The 26,736-nt window shown below is 49.5% G+C and overlaps 1 protein-coding gene across 2 annotated transcripts; it reads right to left on the reverse strand.

The window, feature by feature from the left end:
• Positions 1–26,653, reverse strand: LOC137421410 (claudin-19-like). Of its 2 annotated transcripts, XM_068107443.2 has the most exons (6): positions 26,453–26,653; positions 18,243–18,399; positions 16,366–16,604; positions 1,648–1,812; positions 1,384–1,468; positions 1–694 (listed from the first exon to the last, which is right to left on the reverse strand). In XM_068107443.2, the coding sequence occupies exons 3-6, from the start codon at positions 16,586–16,588 to the stop codon at positions 523–525; spliced, it is 645 nt and encodes a 214-aa protein (XP_067963544.2). In that variant the 5' UTR covers positions 16,589–16,604; positions 18,243–18,399; positions 26,453–26,653; the 3' UTR covers positions 1–522. The 2 variants fall into 2 exon arrangements, with proteins under 2 accessions (XP_067963544.2, XP_067963543.2); XM_068107442.2 differs by lacking the exon at positions 18,243–18,399.
• Between the last annotated feature and the right edge of the window lie 83 nt (positions 26,654–26,736).

A 26,736-nucleotide genomic window follows, 5' to 3' on the forward strand; every position in this document is an offset into this window, starting at 1 on the left:
AGAGGGAGCGAGGTTGGAGAGTGAGCGAGGTTGGAGAGTGAGCGAGGTTGGAGAGTGAGCGAGGTTGGAGAGGGAGCGAGGTTGGAGAGGGAGCGAGGTTGGAGAGGGAGCGAGGTTGGAGAGGGAGCGAGGTTGGAGAGGGAGCGAGGTTGGCGAGGGAGCGAGGTTGGACAGGGATCGAGGTTGGAGAGTGAGCGAGGTTGGACAGGTAGCGAGGTTGGAGAGGGAGCGAGGTTGGAGAGGGAGCGAGGTTGGAGAGGGAGCGAGGTTGGAGAGGGAGCGAGGTTGGAGAGGGAGCGAGGTTGGACAGGGAGCGAGGTTGGACAGGGAGCGAGGTTGGACAGGGAGCGAGGTTGGACAGGGAGCGAGGTTGGACAGGGAGCGAGGTTGGACAGGGAGCGAGGTTGGACAGGGAGCGAGGTTGGACAGGGAGCGAGGTTGGACAGGGAGCGAGGTTGGACAGGGAGCGAGGTTGGACAGGGAGCGAGGTTGGAGGGAGAGTGAGAAAGATGGATTAAAACATCAAACAAATTCCTTGTTGCTTCTCGGGACACCAGATGATGGATTAACAGGACGCGATCTGGGTTTGACCGATCGTGGGGTTGACGTGCAGGAACAACACAAGAAAGATCCACCCAGGATAACGAGGAGGGAGCCAGCGAAGCCCACAAACACGGCGGAGCCGATCTCGTACCTGCAGGACGAGCAAACAGGTCGGGTCAGTCATAAACCAGATTGGTATAAAGGACAGCTCACAAGTCTGAGCCACGTCACTTTAAAATCACAAGATTGAGAATTGAAAGGTACAATCCACCCTGAGCCCTCTCACCTGGAGGCACTTTTGCCTCGATATACTCCACAAAAATCCATCCATGAGCCTTAACCTTCACATGTTCAAAAACACTTTCACAAAAATGGCGGCAGAGGAAGCTTTTGCATCGTTTTTCATGTTAATATTTCTCCATGATTTTAAGTATTCCTTAAAAATTTCGGTACAGTACATATTAAATAAATTTGTGAACTAATCAATTAGTCAGCTTTCTTTCAAAAAACAGTCTCTATCGGGTCTGCTGGGGACAACTACGGAGAACTCAAAATGCCAATGTGGAACCAGCGACTGGACCATCATCCCCAGGGTCTCCTAATGGTATGAGTGGGTAGGGTCCGACAGCTGGGAGAAAAAACCCGGAAGTTTCTGGCAAAAGTTAGACAATGCCATTACAAACCCAAAGAGCAATTGCTTGTAAACCACAGGTTAGGGGTCACATGAATTTAGTCTACACTCTACATGCACAGGGTGAACTCCACAGTGGTCCATTTATGACTATACAACAAGACCAAGACCATCATATATATATATATCTATATCTAAAACAAACTTACCGAGATTGAACGGGAGTGTAAAGATCATAGAAGGCCGAGATTATACGCTGGGTATAATAGGACACGGCAATAAGGCAGGAGAGACCTGGATTAAAAACAAATAAAACGATTGCGTTACAAAACAGAGGCGGGAATGTCACTGTCAACACCACCACCACCACCACCACAAAAACTAGTCATAATGACGGGGCTACCCACCACGCACAACTTTCCACGTCACACACCACGGGATACCCCCACCCAATAATAATCACCCAAACTAACCTCCAATCATAAAGATCGCACCACTAACGATGGCAACACGACCCTTTTTGACCTCGTCGTCACTCATCATGCGGGTGCACTTCATGCCCACAATTGCGATGCAGATGCCAATGAAACAGAGCACGGCCGACAAGACCATCAGCGCTCTGGCGGCTTGGAGAGAGCCTGGGAGAGGGGGAGGATATTATATACACATTACATACATTTAGTACACATGTATACATTTATTTCCTTTTTTTTTTTTTTTTGAACACGTGTAAGATAAACATTAAGAAAAGAAAAGTTTAAAAATAAATAAATAAATAAAAAACTATAACTAATGCAAGTAAAAAAAAAAAAACATTTTAAGTACGAAATAACCAAAAAAATGGGAATGCACGTCACATTAATGGACTGTGTTAAAAAACAAAAAAATTTAAGTACGAAATAACCAAAAAAATGGGAATGCACGTCACATTAATGGACTGTTAAAAAACAAAAAAATTTAAGTACGAAATAACTAAAAAAATGGGAATGCACGTCACATTAATGGAGTGTTCAAAAAAAATAAATTTAAGTACGAAATAACCAACAATGGGAATGCACGTCACATTAATGGAGTGTTCAAAAAAAATAAATTTAAGTACGAAATAACCAACAATGGGAATGCACGTCACATTAATGGACTGTGTTAAAAAAAAAAATTTAAGTACGAAATAACCAAAAAAATGGGAATGTACGTCACATTAATGGACTGTGTTCAAAAAAAAAAAAGTGCAAAAAAAAAAGCTTATCGTCATGTACAGTAGGACTTGTAAAACCCCTTTCATAGACGGCATTGCTCCGATAATCATTTTGAAGCAATACAGTCCAAAAAAGGTTTTACCAGGGAATGTAAAAACACATTCTTAACATTCAAAGGGGAGGCGGACACGAGCGTATCACTCCACGTGGCACATTATGCAAAACAAGGCCTTCACAAAGTGGCAATCCACACGGTAGATACAAATGTTCTTGTTTTTGCTGTGGGGCATTTTGAAGCTCTTGAAATTCATGAGCTACGGGTCAGCTTGGGCGTTGGTACTCACTTTCACGATAGTCCTATCCACGCCATTGCCAACGAGCTAGGTGTGATAGACAAAGCATTGATGTTTATTAATGCCCGAAGTGGCTGTGACAATGTTTCCAGATTCCTTGGCCGTGGGAAGAGGTCCATAGTGGTAAGCATGGACTGCCTGACCAGCTGTAACAGAAAGGTTACTCCTCACCCTATCACCACGACCAGAAGAAGTCGACTCAGACTCGAGACGGGAAAGTTGATCATCATCATGTACAGTGTGACTTGTGCACTTCGCAGGGTGGATGAAACAAGGAAGAAGTGTTTACTCTTGCATCTTGGACCATTGAGAATATCCCCAACATCAAAAGATGCTTTGGCCCAACATGTAAAAATGGCGGTACACCAAGCAGGTTGTGTGTGGTTACAAAAAGGGTGGTACACCAAGCAGGTTGTGTGTGGTTACAAAAAGGGTGGTACACCAAGCAGGTTGTGTGTGGATACAAAAAGGGTGGTACACCAAGCAGGTTGTGTGTGGTTACAAAAAGGGTGGTACACCAAGCAGGTTGTGTGTGGTTCCGAAAAGGGCGGTATACCAAGCAGGTTGTGTGTGGTTCCGAAAAGGGCGTGGTATACCAAGCAGGTTGTGTGTGGTTACTAAAAGGGCGGTATACCAAGCACGTTATGTGTGGTTACAAAAAGGGTGGTACACCAAGCAGGTTATGTGTGGTTACTAAAAGGGTGGTACACCAAGCAGGTTGTGTGTGGTTACAAAAAGGGCGATATACAAAGCAGGTTGTGTGTGGTTCCGAAAAGGGCGGTATACCAAGTAGGTTGTGTGTGGTTACAAAAAGGGCGGTATACCAAGTAGGTTGTGTGTGGTTACAAAAAGGGTGGTATACCAAGCAGGTTGTGTGTGGTTACAAAAAGGGTGGTATACCAAGCAGGTTGTGTGTGGTTACAAAAAGGGTGGTATACCAAGCAGGTTGTGTGTGGTTACAAAAAGGGTGGTACACCAAGCAGGTTGTGTGTGGTTACAAAAAGGGTGGTATACCAAGCAGGTTGTGTGTGGTTACAAAAAGGGTGGTACACCAAGCAGGTCGTGTGTGGTTACAAAAAGGGTGGTACACCAAGCAGGTTGTGTGTGGTTACAAAAAGGGTGGTATACCAAGCAGGTTGTGTATAAATAATAACCACCTTTAGAGGCCATTTTCCCCCGCAAAGCGGGGGTTGGCCTTTTTCGGGAACCGTGGTTGTTGTTGTTTTTCGGTCCCCTTTTTGAAGCAATGTTTTACGGCCGGATGCCCTTCCTGACGCCAACCCTTTTTGCCGCCTTTAACGACAAACAGCGAATTAACAGTGAACTGGTACTCAATTAGCCGACCTCGCAAGGATGACAGGCTGAGTCAACCCCTCTGGCATTAATTCAGCGATCGACCGGGATTCGAACCCAGGATCCTAGGATCCTAAGCCGGCACCCTAGCCGCTAGCCCAACACCAGGGTGTGTGTTGTGTGGTGTGTGGTTACAAAAGGTTGTGTGTGGTTACAAAAAGGGTGGTATACCAAGCAGGTTGTGTGTGGTTACAAAAACGGCGTGGTATACCAAGCAGGTTGTGTGTGGTTACAAAAAGGGCGTGGTATACCAAACAGGTTGTGTGTGGTTACAAAAAGGGCGTGGTATACCAAACAGGTTGTGTGTCGTTACAAAAAGGGCGTGGTATACCAAGCAGGTTGTGTGTCGTTACAAAAAGGGCGTGGTATACCAAGCAGGTCATGTGTGGTTACAAGCTCTTGTGCCAGCTCCCCATCTGCCTAGTCCTGGACTCCAGGGTTGAAGTGCAACTGATTCAGAAAGGGAAGTTTTCTGGACTGAACTACCAGAGGCAGCGACGTCATGCTACGAGTTGGTGCAAGAAGGGATGTAAATGTCGGTCATTGAGTGTACAGTGCACCGCACCCTGGAGCTGTATGGGAGCATGTGGTGACAGCAAGATCGTTTTACTGCATGATGCACATAACAATGACTGGTATTTGAACATGCGCTTCTCCATGGGAATAGGGAAGTGGTACTCCGCATGTTGTATAACATGTCACTCACCTTTATAATCCATACGAGTACAAATAAGGGCTTTTCCATTCTCAAATGGGGGACAGGAAGATAATTACAAAAATGGGAGGTAAAAAAAAGAAAAAGATGCTTGTGTAGCGGTTACCGCTGGATGCACACAATCGCCTTGCACCGGCCAGAACACGACCAGACGCGCCTCTCCCGGGCATGCCCGGACTCACTGTTCCCGGGCACGCCCGAACCTCCCGGGCACGCCCGGTCTCGTCTTTCCCGGGCATGCCAGCTCTCGCCTTTCCAGGGCTCACCCAGAGCGTCCGGGCATGCCCGCTATCGCCTTTCCAGGGCTCGCCCAGAGCGTCCGGGCATGCCCGCTATCGCCTTTCCAGGGCTCGCCCAGAGCGTCCGGGCATGCCCGCTATCGCCTTTCCAGGGCTCGCCCAGAGCGTCCGGGCATGCCCGCGATCGCCTTTCCAGGGCTCGCCCAGAGCGTCCGGGCATGCCCGCTCTCGCCTTTCCAGTGCTCGTCCAGAGCGCCCGGGCACGCCCAGCCTCGACTTGCCAGGCCGCAGCCAAACACGCCCGGGCAGGTCCAGACTCGCCTTTCCAAGGCTCGCCCTTGATACCCGGGCATGCCCGGTATAGCTTTTGCCGGGCAAACTTCCCAACATAAATGTGTATATATATTGCTGCCCGATAAACGGGCTTTTCAGAGTACCCGAGTGTGATACATTTATTAAACCTACTCGGACGAATTTCCATCTTTGGTCGCGTCAATTCTTTCAACTCGCGTTGGAGCCCAGCTCCTTCATTGGTGACCTACTGACATGGACACGGCAGTGAGTCTTAAACTGCCTACCTTCTGGGAGGCTCACGCGGCTGTTTGGTTCGCCCAGGCGGACTCCCAGTTCGCCCTGCGAGGCATCACCGCGGACGACACCCGCTTCCACCATGTTGTGGCGGCGCTCGGTTCCGCCACCGTGGCCCGCGCCTTGAGCCTCCTCCAGCACCCGCCGGCTGCTGACAAATACGACGCGCTGAAGACGCTCCTCCTCGACGCTTTCGCCCTCTCACCGGCAGCACGCGCACGGCGCCTGCTTGACCTGCCCGAGCTCGGCGACACGCGCCCGTCCGAGCGCATGGACTATATGCTCTCGTTGCTCGGTGAGCACACTCCGGATTTTCTGTTCCGCGAGCTGTTCCTTCGCCAGCTGCCTCACCCGGTACGCCTCGCCCTGGCTGGCAAGTTGATCACGGATTCCCGCGCCCTCGCCAGGGAAGCCGATAAGATCTCCTCGGCGGGCCAGCACATCGGCGCGGTTACCTGGAGCCCGCCGCCGTCCGAGGCGACGCCCACGACGCCCGAGCGCCCTGCGCGGTTGGAGGCCGAACTGCCGGTGCAACTGGCGGCCGCCACGCCGCACCGCCCACTTCCGACACGACGGCCGGGGCCTCCACCTGACCGGGCGTGGTGTTATTACCACGCCAGGTTCGGACACAAGGCTCGGACGTGCCGGCCCCCGTGCACTTTCGGCAGGTCGGGAAACGGCCGGGCCGGCGTTCATTCCCAGCCATGAGCGCCGGCCACTCGGGCAACTTGCTGTTTATTCGGGACAAAGCGTCTGGGCGGCGTTTCCTGTGCGACACCGGCGCCCAACTGAGCGTCATACCCGCCTCCGAGCAGGACAGGCGGGACGCAGTTTGCGGCCCCTCTTTGGTCGCTGCTAATGGCTCGGCCATACGCACTTTCGGCCCACGCGTCGTCACCCTCTGCTTCGGCAGCCAGCGCTTTCAATGCACTTTTGTTACCGCCAGCGTCCCCGTGGCTTTGCTGGGCGCCGACTTCCTCTGCGCGCACAGGCTGCTGGTCGACGTCAAACGACGTCGCCTTGTCCACGCCGAGACCTTCAGCTCCCTGGCGTGCACAATGAGCAGCTCCGCGCCGACCGAACTGGCGTGCGCCCTCCCGGCAACGAACGAGTTCGCTCGCCTGCTCGTGGAATTCCCGGCCCTCACGCGGCCGACGTTTTCGGCCGTCGCGGTGCGGCACGGGATCGAGCACCACATACCCACTACGGGCCCGCCGGTCTACGCCAGGGCCCGCCGCCTCGACCCAGCCAAGCTCGCCGTGGCGAAGGCCGAATTCGACGCGTTGGAGCACCTCGGCATCGTGCGGCGCTCCGATAGCGCGTGGGCCTCGCCACTGCACATCGTGCCAAAGCCGGGGGGTGGATGGCGCCCGTGTGGCGACTACCGCCGTCTCAATGACGCTACCACCCCCGACAGGTACCCGATCCCGCATATTCAGGACTTTTCCGCCCGTTTGGCGGGACGGGTCATCTTTTCGAAAATTGACCTGATACGGGGCTACCACCAGGTACCTGTCCGGGCGGCCGACGTCCCGAAGACGGCCGTCATCACGCCGTTCGGCCTGTTCGAATTTTTGCGGATGCCGTTTGGCCTCAAGAACGCGGCCCAGGTGTTCCAGCGCTTGATGGACGGCGTGCTGCGCGACCTGCCGTTTCTTTTCATCTATCTGGACGACATCCTCGTCGCCAGCACGTCCCGCGCCGAGCACCTCCTCCACCTCCGAACACTGTTCGGTCGCCTCAGTGAGCACGGCTTAATTGTCAACCCGGTCAAATGCCACTTCGGCGCGACGACCGTTGACTTTTTGGGCCACCGCATCACCAAGACCGGGGCCGTGCCGCTGCCGACCAAGGTCGAGGCCATCACCACGTTCCCGCGTCCCCGTTCCATCAAGACCCTCCAAGAGTTCCTCGGCATGGTGAATTTTTATCACCGATTCGTGCCCCGCGCTGCTCAGCTCATGCGGCCCCTTTATGAGGCCCTCCGGGGCAAGCCGGCCAAGCATGACATTGTTTGGTCTGCGGCCATGGACGCGGCCTTCGCCAGCGCCAAACGGGCCCTCGCCGACGCAACGCTGCTGGCTCACCCGGTGCTCAACGCGCCCATCGCCCTCACTACGGACACCTCCAACTACGCGGTGGGCGCCGTCCATGAGCAATGGGTGGACGGGGTTTGGCAGCCACTCGCTTTTTTCAGCCGGCAACTCCGGCCGAACGAGTTAAACTACAGCACGTTCGACCGCGAGCTGCTCGGGCTATTGCTGGCCGTTCGCCATTTCCGACACCTCCTGGAGGGCCGCCCGTTCACGGCTTTCATCGACCACAAGCCGTTGGTCTACGCAATGGCTAAGGTCACGGAGCCGTGGTCGGCCCGCCAGCAGCGCCACCTCTCCGCCGTGTCGGAGTTCACCACGGACATCCAGCACGTCGCCGGCAAAGACAACGCCGTGGCCGACTGCCTTTCGCGGGCCAGCGCGAACGCGGTCCACCTCGGCGTGGACTTCGCGCTCATGGCGGCCGACCAGACCACCGACGCCTCGGTGCAGGCACTCCGCGCGGCGGACACGGGCCTCCGCCTGGCCGACATCCCCTTCGCGGGCACCGTCCTGCTCTGCGACGTCTCCCAGGGCCAGCCTCGCCCCATCGTGCCCGTTTCCTGGCAGCGCCGCATCTTCGCCTCCATCCACGGCCTTTCTCACCCGGGCCGGAAAGCTTCTCAGAAGCTGGTGTCGGCGCGTTTCGTCTGGCACGGCCTTCGACGAAACATCCGCGACTGGACCAACGCCTGCACGGCCTGCCAGCGGGCCAAGGTCCACCGCCACACCCAGGCCCCCCTGGCACCTTTCGCCGTGCCTGAACGGCGTTTCGACCACGTCCACGTGGACCTGGTGGGTCCCCTGCCCCTCTCGCGGGGGTTCACCCACCTGCTCACCATGGTGGACAGGACCACCAGGTGGCCGGAGGCCGTGCCCCTCACCTCCACCACCACCGCCGACGTGGCGCAGGCGTTCATCGCCACCTGGGTCGCGCGCTTCGGCGCACCAGCGGACATCTCGTCCGACCGCGGCCCACAGTTCACGTCTGAGCTTTGGGGCGCGGTCGCCCGTTCGTTGGGGGTCACGCTGCACCGCACCACGGCCTACCACCCCCAAGCCAATGGGTTGTGCAAGCGGTTTCACCGCTCCATGAAGGCCGCACTCATGGCCGGCCTTCAGGACGACGGTTGGGCCGACCGGCTGCCGTGGGTCCTTTTGGGCCTTCGCACGGCCCCCAAGGAAGACCTCCAGGCGTCCGCCGCCGAGCTCGTCTACGGCCAGCCGCTCCGCGTCCCGGGCGAATGTGCCCGACGCTACCAGTCCCTGGTCTGCCGCTCGCCAGCGCTCGGACCTCCAGGAGGCCGCCCGACGATTTGCCCCCGTGCCGACGTCCCGCCACGGTGGCCCCCAGTCCTACGTCCCCCTGGCGCTTCGCACAGCGGAGTAGGTCTTTGTGCGTCATGACGCGCACCGGGGGCCACTCCGGGGCCCTTCGGGGTCCTGCGACGGGGCGACAAGTCTTTCATCGTCGACTTCGGCGGCCGGCCGGACCGGATTTCTGTGGACCGCCTCAAACATGGACGCACATGGACGTCGACCGACCACCACGGTTGGCCCTTCCTCCGCGGCGAGGCCGCCCCCCGTCCACAGTTCCCCCCGCTCGACCACCCACCACCACGTCGGACCCCTCCCCATGACCCTTCAGGGGTCGCTTCGGCCGGGTCATCCGGACCCCCCTTAAATTGACCCTGCCGGTGCAGGTCGATTCTGGAGGGGCGTGTGTAGCGGTTACCGCTGGATGCACACAATCGCCTTGCACCGGCCAGAACACGGCCAGACGCGCCTCTCCCGGGCATGCCCGGACTCACTGTTCCCGGGCACGCCCGAACCTCCCGGGCACGCCCGGTCTCATCTTTCCCGGGCATGCCAGCTCTCGCCTTTCCAGGGCTCGCCCAGAGCGTCCGGGCATGCCCGCTATCGCCTTTCCAGGGCTCGCCCAGAGCATCCGGGCATGCCCGCTATCGCCTTTCCAGGGCTCGCCCAGAGCGTCCGGGCATGCCCGCTATCGCCTTTCCAGGGCTCGCCCAGAGCGTCCGGGCATGCCCGCTCTCGCCTTTCCAGTGCTCGTCCAGAGCGCCCGGGCACGCCCAGCCTCGACTTGCCAGGCCGCAGCCAAACACGCCCGGGCAGGTCCAGACTCGCCTTTCCAAGGCTCGCCCTTGATACCCGGGCATGCCTGGTAGAGCTTTTGCCGGGCAAACTTCCCGACATAAATGTGTATATATATTGCTGCCCGATAAACGGGCTTTTCAGAGTACCCGAGTGTGATACATTTATTAAACCTACTCGGACGAATTTCCATCTTTGGTCGCGTCAATTCTTTCAACTCGCGTTGGAGCCCAGCTCCTTCACTATACTGCAAGTTCCTCATAGAACCCGATTCAAATAGTGTCCGTGTGGGTCGGAAAAGTGTTCCTATCTGTCATCCCTGCAACGTTTTTAAATGGAGTAGCCCGAGATCAACTACATGAACGTGTGTAAGCATTAGTGGTGTCCATTCTGTATCAAATTGAGATTTCCTTTCATAAATATGTGCATTGGCACCACTTATATGGCTAAAACTGTCTGGTGCTGTCTTTCCCTCGCGGTCCCCCTGTGCCGTCTTTCCCTCGCGGTCCCCCCCTGTGCCGTCTTTCCCTCGCGGTCCCCCTGTGTTGTCTTTCCCTCAGGTCCCCCTGTGCTGTCTTTCCCTCGCGGTCCCCCTGTGCTGTCTTTCCCTCGCGGTCCCCCTGTGCTGTCTTTCCCTCGCGGTCCCCCTGTGCTGTCTTTCCCTCGCGGTCCCCCTGTGCTGTCTTTCCCTCGTGGCCCCCTGTGCTGACTTTCCCTCGCGGTCCCCCTGTGCTGTCTTTCCCTCGCGGTCCCCCTGTGCTGTCTTTCCCTCGCGGTCCCCCTGTGCTGTCTTTCCCTCGCGGTCCCCCTGTGCTGTCTTTCCCTCGCGGTCCCCCTGTGCTGTCTTCCCCTCGCGGTCCCCCTGTGCTGTCTTTCCCTCGCGGTCCCCCTGTGCTGTCTTTCCCTCGCGGTCCACCTGTACTGTCTTTCCCTCGCGGTCCCCCTGTGCTGTCTTTCCCTCGCGGTCCCCCTGTGCTGTCTTTCCCTCGCGGTCCCCCTGTACTGGCTTTTCCTCGCGGTCCCCCTGTACTGTCTTTCCCTCACGGTCCCCCTGTACTGTCTTTCCCTCGCGGTCCCCCTGTGCTGTCTTTCCCTCGCGGTCCCCCTGTGCTGTCTTTCCCTCGCGGTCCGGTCCCCCTGTGCTGTCTTTCCCTCGCGGTCCCCCTGTGCTGTCTTTCCCTCGCGGTCCCCCTGTGCTGTCTTTCCCTCGCGGTCCCCCGTGCTGTCTTTCCCTCGTGGTCCCCCTGTACTGTCTTTCCCTCGCGGTCCCCCTGTGCTGTCTTTCCCTCACGGTCCCCCTGTACTGTCTTTCCCTCATGGTCCCCCTGTGCTGTCTTTCCCTCGCGGTCCCCCTGTGCTGTCTTTCCCTCGCGGTCCCCCTGTACTGTCTTTCCCTCGCGGTCCCCCTGTACACTGTCTTTCCCTCGCGGTCCCCCTGTACTGTCTTTCCCTCGCGGTCCCCCTGTGCTGTCTTTCCCTCGCGGTTGTCAGCTCTTTCACGAGCCTCGATTCAGTATACAAAAAACATGACGAAGGTAAAAACAGACATACGTTAACATATAGATATTCATACATGATCCAAATCAGGATTCCTTGACCCCAAGAGACGCAGATCAAATTCCTGGAACATGCTTGCATGGCAGCCATCTTGAAATTCTACATACAGTCACGTGAAAAAGTAAGTACACCCCATGTAAAGTTTTGACTTTTTCAACATATTTCAACATACAGCTATTTGATCTTCATTTCAACAATATTGATAGATAAAGGTGATATAATATAACAAATATCATGAAGCATTTACATTTTGTAGTCCATTGTATAATTTAAATAAACATAAATGCAAATTTCGCATGTGGAAAAAGTAAGTACACCCGTGGCTCTAATCGGTGGTATTCCCCCCTTTGGCGGAAACAACCTCGAGTATGCGTTTCTTATAACTCTCTACCAGTCTCTGACATCGACTGGGAGAAATTTTTTGCCCACTCCTCCATGCAGAATTCTTTCAGCTGTGCGATGTTTGAGGGGTTTCTTGCATGCACAGCTCGTTTCAAATCCCCCCCACAACATCTCGATGGGATTTAGATCTGGGCTTTGACTTGGCCATTCCAGAACCCTCCATTTCTTTCTATTCAGCCATTCCTTGGTGGATTTACTGGTATGTTTAGGGTCATTGTCATGTTGCAAGGTCCACCTTTGATTGAACTTCAACTTTCCGACAGATGGCCTCACATTATCCTCAAGCACCCTCTGGTACAATGAAGAATTCATAGTGGATTCTATGATGGTGAGCTGCCCAGGCCCTGATGCAGCAAAGCTGCCCCAAACCATAATATTTCCACCACCATGCTTTGCAGTTGGTATCAGGTTCTTGTGGTCAAATGCTGTCTTTGGTTTTCGCCAAACATGTCTTCTGGTACTGTGGCCAAATAGCTCGACCTTTGACTCATCTGTCCAGAGCACATTGTTCCAGAAGTGCTGGTCTTTGCCAAGGTGTTCATTGGCAAACTTTAGTCTTGCCCTGGTGTTCTTTCTGGCCAGCAAAGGTTTCCTCCTGGCACACCTCCCATGCAGATCAAATTTGTGCAGCCTCTTTCTCATCGTAGACTCGTGCACTTTGACATCAACAGTGGCAAGAGCTACCTGTAGGTCCCGTGATGACATTCTGGGGTTCTTCCTTCTTAGAGACTTCTTTCAGCATCTCGCGGTCTGCTCTCGGGCTGAACTTGCTGGGGCGGCCTGGGCTGAACAAGTTGGCAGTTGTTTGGAATCTTCTCCACTTGTAGATGATCTTCTGGACAGTCGAATGATCGATTTCAAATTGTTTGGAGATCTTTTTAAATCCCTTCTCAGACTCGTAGGCATCTATAACCTTCTTTCTGAAGGCCTCGGAGAGCTCTTTTGATCTAGGCATGGTGACGCCGCACACTTCAACAACAAAGAGTAAACCAAACTAAATGTCTGAGGTTTAAATAAGACAGGTTCCTCCAAGATCCTCTCTGACGATGTTCTAATCATTTGCACCTGAGCTGGTGCACCTGATTCTAATTTTAGGTATTTGAAGTAGTGATAAATGTAGGGGTGTACTTACTTTTTCCACATGCAAAATTTTCATTTATGTTTATTTAAATTATACAATGGACTACAAAATGTAAATGTTTCATGATATTTGTTATATTATATCACCTTTATCCATCAATATTGTTCAAATGAAGATCAAATAGCTGTATGTTGAAATATGTTGAAAAAGTCAAAACTTTACATGGGGTGTACTTACTTTTTCACGTGACTGGAGCTATGGTTATAACATATTTAGATATATTAACCCCAAAAATATGAGGTTAAGCACAAATATCACTTTTCCTTGTTGCAGAGAAGCAAAGTTATAAAAATGTTGATTTCGGCATATCGGCAATCTTGAATATCGCAGAAATGGATTCACCAACCCTGAAAATGGTTAAGATTAGACACCAAGATCATGTTTCTATATTAACTAAAGCTGAAATATGACGGATAACAGATTTAAATGGCTGCCGTTTTGAAATTCAAGATGGCGGCCAGATACCATGTCGATTGGGATGGGTACCTAGTCTTACATGAACCCCCATATCTTAACATGTATGCAATTTTTTCATAACAATATCGTTATGAATCCCCCCCATTCCCCTCGTAGCTCTATAGAATTAAAATGAGGACTCTGTGCTGGCCAGGTCGATGTTGCGCTTCCATCGTTTCAGGAAGTCGGTAAATGCATATGAACGGTCGGGTCTGGCATCGTCATCTATTATTACCGGCCTTGTGATAAACGGGTGGTTATCAAAACATGGAACAATACAATCCAAAATGTCGCACAATCATCGCAATCCAAAACTTTATGCCCGACAGGTTACTCGGTACAATGAAAAGTTTACAATCGGAGCAGGGAACTCCATCTATTGGATCAACCACCAAACAGAAAGGACTCCACAATGCTATTGGGTGTATTGGTCACGTTAAGTTTCCAGCAAATCTGAGATCGACCATCAGTCGCATGTAAGAAAAATCGACTCTGATCAGGCCAATGGATCAAGCATGCGAGATTCCAGTGTTGACGTGCCAGCACCAGGCCAAGCGGCTAGCTTTGTGTTCTGGGGTGAGAAGAGCGCATTTCATCGATCTCCTGGATTTGTAATCTGCAGCACGAAGCTGGTTCCAGAAAGTTCTTGTGGATAACCTCCAAGGGAGATTCCAATCATGCCACAACGCTGTGCGTTGGCAAAAGGAAATGCATCTGACAAGCCTGATCAGAGCTGCACTCTCTCGATTCGATGTCACCACGAGTCGTCCAAATCGAGGCCCATCTTTACCTGTAGTGCCGTGTATGGCCGAGTGAGGCCTGCGTTGCCGTTGCCTGGAATAAAGATGGTGCTTGATGCTCTCTGCGTGTCCGCATCTTTATAACAAAGACAGTACATTAACATCATTGGTTTGTTGACGAGTCAGATAGAAGTCCAATTGATGTTGAATTTCACTGTAGGACATTCCAGCATAGTTCATCCCAATAATTTGCCATCTTTAGGCCTCAGCCAGTCTTCTATTGGTCATAGTAACAGTCTGCCAATGGAGGTATGGAACAATATCATTACCTTCTCCAGGCCTTGACCAGGTGAAAGTATTTCATCAAGTTCAAGTTGTTACCCTTACTGTGCCGAGTGTGCAAAGTTGCCTTCATCTCTGGATGACTCGAAAGCACATGCATGGAAGGTTCGTTAATTTGCATGAAAGAAAATATGAATTCGAGTCAATACTCAGCACGCTACAAACTACGCGCGTGTGGTGTGGTGTGCTGTGGTGTGTGTATATATATATTGCTATTACACATATGTGTAGATCAGTGACCAAAAAAAAAACATCTCAATTTAATCCATTTTTAATTCAGGCTGCAACAACAAAATGTGAAAAAGTCAAGGGGTGTGAAAGTTTTCTGAAGACGCTGTGCAGGTGTTTTTAAACAATGCTTCTTGCTTCAGAACATCACATTTTCCCGTCTCATTTAATATGTTGTTACCATTTCTCCAACCCGTCATTTTTGACTGACGCACACACACACACACACGACAATTTTTACCTCCGCAACCAAAGGTGGATGGAGGCTATGTTTTCACGTCTGTCTGGTTGTCTGCCTGGTTGTCTGTCAATTTGTGAACAAGATATCTCAAAAAGTTGTGGACAGATTCAGACAAAATTTGGCAGAGATGTAGTGTATGTGACAAGGACGAAGTGATTAGATTTTGGTGAAAATCCAGACCCCGATCCGGCTACTAGAATTTTTAAGTGATTCTTCATCATTGGGAGATGGCACCAAAAACGAAACATAGCAGGATATCTCAAAATATTATGGACAGATTTGGACGAAACTTGGTGGGGCCAAAAACGAAACATAGCAGGATATCTCAAAATATTATGGACAGATTTGGACGAAACTTGGTGGGGCCAAAAACGAAACATAGCAGGATATCTCAAAATATTATGGACAGATTTGGACGAAACTTGGTGGACCAAGTTTGGTGGACCGGTTGGGTGTCCGACAACGACGTTTCGATTCGATTTTGGTGAAAATCTAAATATGGATTCGGATATGAGAATTATTTCATTTTTAAAGTGATTCTTCACCATTGGGAGATAGGGCCAAAAACGATACATAGCAGGATATCTCAAAAAGTTGTGGACGGACTATTTCAATTAAATGTAATTCTGTATTGTGATTTTTCTGGTCTACTCTAGGATACAAAATGTAAACTGATCACCTGGCGGAGGTATGCTCTCTACTGAGTGCCATTCTAGTTACCTCCACCACCAAAGGTGGAGGGAGGTGATGTTTTCACCCGTCTGTCCGTTTGTGAACAAAATATCTCAAAAGGTTGTGGACGGATTCGGAACTAAATTTAGCAGAGATGTAGCGTATGTCACAAGGACGAAATGATTAGATTTTGGTGAAGATCCGGATTCGGATCCAGCTACTAGAATTTTTAAGCGATTCTTCACCATTGGGAGAAAGGGCCAAAAACGATATATAGCAGGAATCTCAAAAAGTTGTGAACGGATTTGGACGAAACTTGGTGGGCTGGTTGGGTGTCCGGCAAGGATGATTTGATTAGATTTTGGTGAAGATCTGAATATGAATTAGGATATGATAATTATTTAATTGTTCTAAGTAATTCTTCACAAATGGGAGATAGGACCAAAAACGATACATAACAGGATATTTCAAAAAGTTGTGGACGGATTTGTCCGAAACTTGGACAGGTTGTGTGTGTGACAAGGAAGAATCGATTCAATTTTGGTGAAGATTCGGATCCGGATCCGGGTAGTAGAATTTTTAAAGTGATTCTTCACCATTGAGTGATACGGCCAACCAGGCGGAGGTATGCTCTCTACCGAGTGCAGTTCCAGTTTTTTTTGTAAACCAAGGCATTGCCCCTTCATAGACTACCTTGCTGCAACAATCATTAGCTTCACACGGACGCTCAGGTCTATTAATCCATCCAACATTTGAGACTCACCATCAAGATTGAGTAGAGAGTCATAGATCTTGCACTGGATCTGCCCCGTACTTTGCGATGCACAAGACATCCAGAGCCCTTCATATATCGATATGGCAGTAATGATGGAGCCTGAACCATACGCAGATCGTTTCCATTCGGGCATGGCCGTAGATGCGATCACCCCAAGCCAGCCAAATAGGGCCAAAGTAAACCCCAACAGCTGGAATCCGAGATTTGCCATCGTTGATGATCCTTGTCTGTGTGTGGGAGACAAAAACTTACTTGAGTTGATTATCTTACCAAAGGCAGACAAACCCAGTGAATATAAACCAACAAGTGAAATCATTGTGTAATTCAGAACCAAACAAATCAAAGGAGACAATAAAAGTGCATAAAACAAGGTAATCTGTATAATGAAACCGAAAAATTTCAGGTACTGTATATGTAGCAGGTATGAAAAGCAGAGAAAACCCCCCATGGTAGGTGGGTGTTTTTGTCGTCAACCACGGTGTACCAAACTGTACCATACTTATAGTGCAACCCAGTGGTGGTGGGAGAGCATATTACAAATCAGCTGTGGAGAGGATTTGACATAGCACACTGTACACGACATGGTGCACTGTACACAGACGGCACACTGTACATATGCCGTAGTGTACTGTACACGGCACCACAATTCACTGTACGCATGCCATATGGCACTGCAAACGCATGTCATATCGCACTGCACGTACGCATACCGCGCCGCACACGTAGCATAGCGCACTGTACCCGTGTCATAGCGCACTGTACCCGTGTCATAGCGCACTGTACCCGTGTCATAGCACACATGCCAAAGTGCTTTACTGACCCCCACCAGAGGGAAGGGGTATTACTTTCCCATAGGGAGCGGGTGTTCCATACGAGTACCATCCTGGGATTCCCTGCCTCATTCATGCACAATAACGTTTTGAATGAATCAAACAACGGTTTATCACTTTCATGACGTACAATATAATCGTTCATTACACAAACATCCATCAGGTTTTATTTACAACATATATTCATCCTCCATCTACCCAAAGGGTGGGTAAACTGCCAGTAACACAATCATTTGTAATGCATCCGCATCGTTTTACCTCCATCTGCATTCACTGTAACCTTCAACAAACTCGATTCAATTTGCACGAAGAAATAAAATATATAAAATAGCTTTCCAGAGTAATTGTAGATTTTAGGACCACATTAGTGGGGTCGATTGGTGGTGCTTGGCTAAACCCTCGTGGCAAACACTCAAGCTATCATTACATCACAATGCCACAAAGAATCCGCCAGGCTCCCTGTCGGCAGTTCAGGGTCTTGTGTTCTCATATTCCAATGGGTCCTGTTTCCAGACATACATGTTCATCAGGTTATTAAGTTATTGTTCCTCTTCTAATAACCCACTCCTAGTTAAATGCTGAAAATCCAGGCGGACACCCAACATCTCCCGAATCCACACTCTCACTTCCATCGAACCCTATTCCTGAAACTTTTCAATCACAATATTCCCTCCAGAGCTTCAAGCAGGTGGTGCAACACCATCATGTCATCCTCCATCCGTACCAGGAATCTTTACCCTCACCAACACTACCGAACCGAACGCTCTTACTTGCCGATTAGTTTGCTCCTCTCCTTTTCCTGTCCCCTGTGGGCTGACCCTTAAACATCTCGCTATTCCATGAGTCTCATATATATATAAATAAGAAAAGAAAACCCTCCAATTATCATCTGTTCAATCTTGCTTTTCCTTCCACTTTTCCCCAAAAGGTAGTGGTTTAGTTCAATAGAACACTGCTCTTCGTGAAGGGTCGAGTCGATCTGCATGAGCGGACAAGTTAAATGATGGATTTTAATCCACCAAAGGCCGATAATACCTTGTCAACTTCCATAGAAAGCGATGTATGCCTGGAATTGAGCGCTAGCCATTCCGCAAGCTTTTACACCACCATCCAATGGCAGGCTCCGCTGATGACAACCGGATGTGAAGATTGTGATGACCGAGTAGAGGGTTTGCACCTTTGATGGAAGTTTCTGCATTTGTCCAAACAATAAAATCCAAAACACTCACGCCCAACAAGGCCGAACAAGAAATTCCACAAACAATTATACAGTCACGTGAAAAAGTAAGTACACCCCATGTAAAGTTTTGACTTTTTCAACATATTTCAACATACAGCTATTTGATCTTCATTTCAACAATATTGATGGATAAAGGTGATGTAATATCACAAATATCATGAAACATTTACATTTTGTAGTCCATTGTATAATTTAAATAAACATAAATGCAAATTTCGCATGTGGAAAAAGAAAGTACACCCCTACATTTATCCCTACTTCAAATACATAAAATCAGAATCAGGTGCACCAGCTCAGGTGCAAATGATTAGAACATCGTGAGAGAGGATCTTGGAGGAACCTGTCTTATTTAAACCTCAGACATTTAGTTTGGTTTGCCCATTGTTGTTGAAGTGTGCAGCGTCACCATGCCAAGATCAAAAGAGCTCTCTGATGCCTTCAGAAAGAAGGTTATAGATGCCTACGAGTCTGGGAAGGGATATAAAAAGATCTCCAAACAATTTGAAATCAATCATTCGACTGTCCAGAAGATCATCTACAAGTGGAGAAGATTCCAAACAACTGCCAACTTGTTCAGGCCAGGCCTCCCCAGCGCAAGTTCAGCCCGAGAGCAGACCGCAAGATGCTGAAAGAAGTCTTGAAGAACCCCAGAATGTCATCACGGGACCTACAGGTAGCTCTTGCCACTGTTGATGTCAAAGTGCACGAGTCTACCATTAGAAAGAGGCTGTACAAATTTGATCTACATGGGAGGTGTGCCAGGAGGAAACCTTTGCTGTCCAGAAAGAACATCAGGGCAAGACTAAAGTTTGCCAATGAACACCAAGGCAAAGACCAGCACTTCTGGAACAATGTGCTCTGGACAGATGAGTCAAAGGTCGAGCTATTTAGCCACAGTACCAGAAGACATGTTTGGCGAAAACCAAAGACAGCATTTGACCACAAGAACCTGATACCAACTGCAAAGCATGGTGGTGGAAATATTATGGTTTGGGGCAGCTTTGCTGCATCAGGGCCTGGGCAGCTCACCATCATCGAATCCACTATGAATTCTTCATTGTACCAGTGGGTGCTTGAGGATAATGTGAGGCCATCTTTCGGAAAGTTGAAGCTCAACTGAAGGTGGACCTTGCAACATGACAATGACCCTAAACATACCAGTAAATCCACCAAGGAATGGCTGAAAAAAAAGAAATGGAGGGTTCTGGAATGGCCAAGTCAAAGCCCGGATCTAAATCCCATCGAGATGTTGTGGGGGGATTTGAAACGAGCTGTGCATGCAAGAAACCCTTCAAACATCGCACAGTTGAAAGAATTCTGCATGGAGGAGTCGGCAAAAATTTCTCCCAGTCGATGAGAGACTGGTAGACAGTTATAAGAAACGCCTTCTTGAGGTGTTTCTGCCAAAGGGGGCAATACCACCTATTAGAGCCAAGGGTGTACTTACTTTTTCCACATGCGAAATTTGTATTCATGTTTATTTAAATTATACAATGGACTACAAAATGTAAATGTTTCATGATATTTGTTATATTATGTCACCTTTATTGTCATGGTTCTCTTTTTGAGGCAATGTTTTTATGGCCGGATGCCCTTCCTAACGCCAATCCTCTTAGTCGTCTCTTATGACACGCAGGGATACGGTGTACCTATTCTGACCAGGGTACACACTGGGAAACGTTTAAAACATGGAAATTCTGGGGGGGGGGGGGGGGGGGGGGAGGGTGGCGTCAGCATCACGGCTGCAGTTTAAACATATTCCAACAATATCCAAACAGAACCATGATAACCATGAAAAACAATCTGGGAAAAGTCTCCAAGCGAGAACGTGGATTTGAGAAAGAAGGAGCAGAGGCGGAAGAAAAACGAGATACAGAGGGTGCACAAGTCGAGACGAGGAGGAGAGCGAACAAGCACGTGTCCGGGAGGAGAGAAAGAATCAATATAGAATTCTTTGTCTATCCGTTTGTCCTGTTTTTAAAAACGCCGGACAAAGGGTAAGATGCCCGCGAGAGGCAGGGGGGAGAAAAGAAAATCACTATCAAAATCACCTTTATCTATCAATATTGTTGAAATGAAGATCAAATAGCTGTATGTTGAAATATGTTGAAAAAGTCAAAACTTTACATGGGGTGTCCTTACTTTTTCACGTGACTGTATATATAGTCTCCAAGCACTTCAAGTACCGAGGCAACTACAACCTTCATACAATTGTCATCAGTCATCAAATTTAACAATCTTTAAACAGATGCTTTATTTCAATTCATTGCTCGTAATCAAAACTTTCTCACCTTGCTAAAATGCAAGTACCCTGCTTACCTTCATCATAGCTTCTACCTCCCCTCATTTATCCTCCTTTTTGAGACCGTGGAATCACCCCAGATCGGCCAATTTCATTGTTCGCTCTTCTTAAAAATGGGGAGCCATAATCTCGTTTTAACCCACCATCTCTTATCTTCCCCCAAACAAAACCATCATCTTTTCTACCCCCACTCATTCACCCCAGATTCACTTTTTTTGAAATTCCAACTTCTTTCCTAGAAGTCCTTGCAGGGTCCATGTGTTTTATACCTCTCCTCCCCCCTCCCCCCAAAGCCCTCTCCCTTCCACAGATCTCTCGATGTCCCTGCTCTCAAATGTTGTGTTTGTGCTTCCCCCTCTCTCCCCATCTGGTCTACCACTCCCCTTATTATACGTTTTATGTGTCGGTTTGACATTTTGCGCGATTAATGTTAGCTTTCCCGAGGCTCAATCTTGTATACAAAAAAATAAAAATAATAAAACCCCATTGCCGTTGTCAATATTTTCTACTCGTCAGCTGGCAGGATGGCCTAGGCCCTAGAGGTACGAACACTCACCTTTGAGCTATCTAGCCTGTGTTTGAAACTCGGCCCAACTAGAAACCGTCTCCGGCAGGGCGATTAATCAATGTGTGTGCCGTCCCTCAGATGGACGTTAAACGAGCGCCCTGTCTACCGGCATTAGTTGGTGGACATTAATGATCGCAAAGTGTCCTTTGCAAAGAGTAGGTGAGCTATCACCTGCTCCCTGAATAAATTACAACATTCTGTTCTAACCTACAGGAGGCACTGCATCACCAGCACAGCCGCACTGACAGTAAAGATGCAACCACCCACAGGCACAGGCATACGACATGAATGAATGAATTACTCTCATTGTCAACTCAGACCACTCGATTCCCTCGTCCTGTCTATGTCTCCACTTTTGTTGCATTTGGGATACTTCTTTATTCTTTATTTCTATCCTACCATCAATGGCAGTCTCATCGCTGTGGAACCCCTATCATTCCACGTCACCCTTTCCATTAGCCATGGGCTGTAAAAAAACAAAATTTCCACAAACAGACATTCAACTTTGTACAAAAACATTAACAAAACACAAAAAAACGAAACAGATCAAATAACTCAATGTTCTTCATTCAACACTTCAGGGTCCCTCAAACAATGTGTACAACATGCACGCACATGCACCACACCTGTTGCTCCATGCAGAAGTTCAGACCCAATAATGAACAAACAGGTTCCATTGTTGCCTCATCTATTTAAACACCGTTTGAGACACCGCATCTCATCATAATGATGAATCGTGCCAAACCAGAGCCGGTGGTGTAATGGTGAGAGCGGCTGCTCCGAGGCCGAGACGTAGGTGGTTCAAACCGCGGCCGAGTCATACCAAAGACTAAACATGGTACGTGCTGCTTCCTTGTTTGACATTTGGCATTTAAAAGGATAAGAGCATGGACAACCCCCACAGATTGGAATCCATAAGGAAGAGGAAATGCCCTGCTGCGTGCGGTTTAAAAGGGGCGCAGTCGTTGTGGCGTCGCTGATACCCAGAGCCGAGTCGTGATGGCACCTCCACCGCTCCCCAAGCTCAGTGACTATGTCTTGTCTCTCATTTCCGGTGTCGTCTCATGTACGCGTCTGTATGTCCATGTGTGTGGCAGCTCCACTACAAGTCTTAAGTCATGTTAAAAAAAAAAATCCGTCAAATATATTTATTTAAATGCTCTTAAAAAATAAATACATAAATAAAATAAAAGTTTCAACACGAATCACACGCGAGACGAAGACGAGAGCGGACATTGTACTTTTACGCGATTCACGAGGACCGCGAACAATGGGAATTGTAAATGGGATTCGAACCTGGTTTCGGAGTCATCGGTTTTAGAGAACGCCAGGCACAGGCAAAGCCAGTAATCATTGTACGGGAAGATGACATTTTGAACGGACATCTTCCCGTCACACAAAACTGTTCAACTTGCCTCATTGTTTCAAATACCTAATGTTCGGATCACAGGTGATTCAGGCAAAAAAAACAATTAATTAAAGATATGGGGCATCCAACAAAGCACGCTTTTGATTCCGAGTTTCCTGACAAACTGAACACCTGTACGAGAGAATTTGAGAATGTTTATAATGAATACAAACAAAAATAAACGAATCCCATTGGCTCAACTAACACGTCCTCACTTTCCGTTCCGCCATGTTTGAGAGAAACTGCATGCAACATACCCACGGGAGTTATGCCATGTTCGGATGGACGATGTTCATGCAAATGGCCAAGTCAGGTGAAGAAGATTCCACAAACGAAACACACCTTGACATTCCGAACACCCGATCATTCCAAATGTCCCACCGTCACGGGAAGACTTGGACGAATTCCCCACAGAATGACGAGGTGAGATAAAGAACGAGCCAACCACCCCTACCATTCAACGAAACACAAAATTCAGAGCAACAATAATACTGACCACCACCACCACCACAACCACCACGATCCATCCAATTTCCACTGGCAAGCTTTACTACATCTTCCAAGGCCCTGCTCCTACAATTCCTCTCCTTGTGCCGCCATGCACCCATTGGTGGTCACCCCACAAGTTTCAAGGCGACATTTGGCAGAGATGTACCGTATGTGACACCGACGAAATGATTCGATTTTGGTGAAGATCCGGATTCGGATACTAGAACTTTTAAAAGCGTTTCTTCACCATTGGGAGACAGGGCCAAAACTATACATAGCAGGATATCTCAAAAAGTTGTGGACGGATTTGGACGAAACTTGGTGGACCGGTTTGGTGTCTGACAAGGAAGAATATATTCGATTTTGGTGAAGTTCCGGATCCGGGTCCAGCTAGTAGAATCTTTAAAGTGATTCTTCACCATTGAGTGATATGGCCAACCAGGTGGAGGTATGCTCTCTTTCTACTGAGTGCTGTTCTAGTTACCTCTTCAACGCCTTTGTGTTCACAGTATCCTTTGGCTTGAAGCGAGTGTCGGTATTCTTCCACGCCTTTCATATCGACCATGTTGTCTCACTAAGTCGAGGAAGACAGCACGGTCGATGTGAACGTGGTCCTCTCTGGTGGTAATCCATGACAACTCGCCAATCTGTATTAGTTAACCAACTTATGGCAACAACAAGCAGTGGCTACAAATCATTGCTGTCGTTTTCTTCCACCACCACTGGTACCACCTACACCACATTCTAGTTTTGTTTACAGCACTCTCGCTTTAGATCCCCCTCCGCCCCCCCCCCTCTCTCCTGTTAAGTTTCATATTGACTCTTTCATCACCGAGGAAGAAGCAGAACTCCACATAACTATCATTGGTGTGAACTTCAAAATCCATAAGTGCATTGAACACGAGCCTTGTGGGTAGTGGGCCATGGCAATGTCCCGAGTATGCGATCCCACCAACTTGAGCCTCATCCATGGGCTTGTGGTTGGGTGACCTCAATTCGATCAGCCCATCTAGTCTACTGCAGGACGAAGACGGTGATGGCCTCCCTCGATACGGTCGACCCTGCTCATCCCGATGCAAGTTGGCGCAACATTGTATTCCAAGAAATGTTAAATTTCATCTCCATCTGATCTTTTGACCACCTCTGCTTCTTCCAGGGCATTCTGGTGTCCAGCTCTTGTCTGTCCTGGTTACGTGTCCAGTCCAGTTGATCGTGACTAGAATGTCGAGGAAATTTACCGTCCGATCCATTTGTTCCCCCTGTATGTGCCCCCTTTGGTCAAGCCAATACATCATCTCAACACGGTTCATTGTGTAGTGATAAATCATTTTCTCCATCTTTGTTAGAGACCATGTTGCACTATCATAGATCATCGCTGAGTGAACACCGACGGTAAAACTTCCTTTTCAGACCCAACGGTAGTATAATTTCCAAATTATTTTTAGGTATTTCCCAAATGGCCATCCAACTAATTCCTCACTTCCGCAAAGTGATCCTATCTATTTTTACAAGTTCCAACTAAATGCAATTGCTGGAGGGAGGGAGGGGAGGAGGGGGGGAGGGAGGGGAGGAGGGGGGGAGGGAGGGGAGGAGGGTGGAGAGAAGGGAGGAGGGACGAGACATAGGAGAGGAGAAGGGGGAAAGGTAGGGATGAGGGAGGAGGTAGGGATGAGGGAGGAGGTAGGGATGAGGGAGGAGGTAGGGATGAGGGAGGAGGGGAGGGAAGTGAGAAGGGCCGGTGCTCCCCTCTTACCCACTCTGGGCTGGTGCTCCTGCCTCACACCTTGCTCGACTTCACGCTGTTGAAACCAAAGCTTTCAGAATCATTGAAATCTCCTGCGATGAAGCTACCTCCGAGGGCCTTTCACTCACTCACCGCAGGCAGGTTGGTGGTCTTTCTGTCTTCTACCGACTCCTCTCCCCCAGCTCTCTCTGTGCTCTGTCCCCCAAATATTCCTGCAGGTCGCACAAGATCTGCCAGCAACTCTCTTATGGTTAAACTGCCAAAGTCTAGGCTCTCTGCTCACCTTCACTCTTTCATTCCCCTTTTCTCCCACCTCTGGAACAAACTCCCACACTCCCTTCAATCCCACTCCTCCCTCCAGGTCTTTAAAACAGCTGTTCACCACCATCTCTTATCTTCCCCCATCCAAAACCTTGATCTTGTCTACGCCCGTTAATTCACCCCAGATCCACTTTTTCGAAATTCCAACATATTTCCTGGAAGTCCTTGCAGTGTTCATGTGTTTTATACTTCTCCCACCTCCCCCCAAGCCCTCTCCCTCCCACAGTTCTCTCGATGTCCCTGCTCTCAAATGTTGTGTTTGTGTCCTTCGCCCTCTCTCCCCATCTTGTCTACCACTCCCCTTATTTTTGTGTTTTATGTGTCGGTTTGGCTTTTTGTGTGATTAATGTTAGCTCTTTAAACGAGCCTCGATCTTGTATACAAAAAAAAAGGAGAGGGAGGTAAGGGAGGGGAAGAGGGGAAGAGGGGAAGAGGGGAAGAGAAGAGGGGAGGGGAAGAGAAGAGGGGAGGGGAAGAGGGGAGAGGGAGAGGGAGGGGAAGAGGCAGAGGGAGCGGAAGAGGCAGATGGAGGGGAAGAGGGAGAGGCAGATGGAGGGGAAGAGGGAGAGGCAGAGGGAGGGGAAGAGGGAGAGGCAGAGCGAGGGGAAGAGGGAGAGGCAGATCGAGAGGCAGAGGGAGAGGGAGAGGCAGAGGGAGAGGAAGGGGAAAAGAAGAGAAGAGGCAGAAGGAAGGCAGAGGAGAAAGGGAGAGGCAGGAAGAGGAAGTAGGGATTCACAAACACACAAAATTGATTGTTCACCAAAAATTAATAAACGGAACAACAAAAGCTGAGCACAAATTGAATAATGTTATAAAACAACGTCAAAAATAATCAGGTTGTAGTTTCTTCGAGTCGACACGGAATAATAGAGAGTTTAATAAATAATAGATGTTAATTAATCAATATGCCAAACTCACACACCTGCCCACGGTACCTGGTTCACTTTAATCTGACCTTTAGATAACATAATCATGCATCTCAACCTCAGGTACCAGTAAACTTTAAAATGTCACCTGTCCTTAAGAGTGGTAAATCAAAACTACTCCAAACCACAATCCACAACAAAATAACCAAGTTCGGGTCTCCTGGGGGATGGGGGAGGGGGACAAGTAAAGTGTGAACTGGTTCAACAACCTTTCCTCCATTTCCTTCAGTGAGAAGAAACAACTCACCTGCACTGCTCGTCCTACTTTTACTGTTCACCGCCGTGTCCTTCACGCGAGCAACCCAGGTAACTTCACACACCTGAGGCCTCTTTAACGACCAGATGAAAATTTAAAAAGTGACCGTTTGACTCGCAATACACCGATAACCGCGATACCGACTCGGTCCGACCACACCTGTACCCGGGTGGAGACACTCAGCGATTGGGGGAAGCGCAGTCACGTGCGCAAAAGTGAGAAGCTGACGTGCCAGTGGGCGTGCTGACGTCATCGCCGCTGCGTAAGGTGTGATT

This window comes from Myxine glutinosa, chromosome 2 (assembly GCF_964187855.1).
Source record: "Myxine glutinosa chromosome 2, kmMyxGlut1.1, whole genome shotgun sequence".
Lineage (NCBI taxonomy): Eukaryota > Metazoa > Chordata > Myxini > Myxiniformes > Myxinidae > Myxine > Myxine glutinosa.

Excerpts from the sequence above, each read along its gene's own strand:
- LOC137421410 (XM_068107442.2), bottom strand. The coding sequence starts at position 16,588 with ATGGCAAATCTCGGATTCCAGCTGTTGGGGTTTACTTTGGCCCTATTT. Across the intron at positions 1,813-16,365 it reads CTCTCTACTCAATCTTGATG|GCTCTCTCCAAGCCGCCAGA; the intron begins GTGAGTCTCAAA and ends CCCCTCTCCCAG. Across the intron at positions 1,469-1,647 it reads TGCGATCTTTATGATTGGAG|GTCTCTCCTGCCTTATTGCC; the intron begins GTTAGTTTGGGT and ends TTTTTAATCCAG.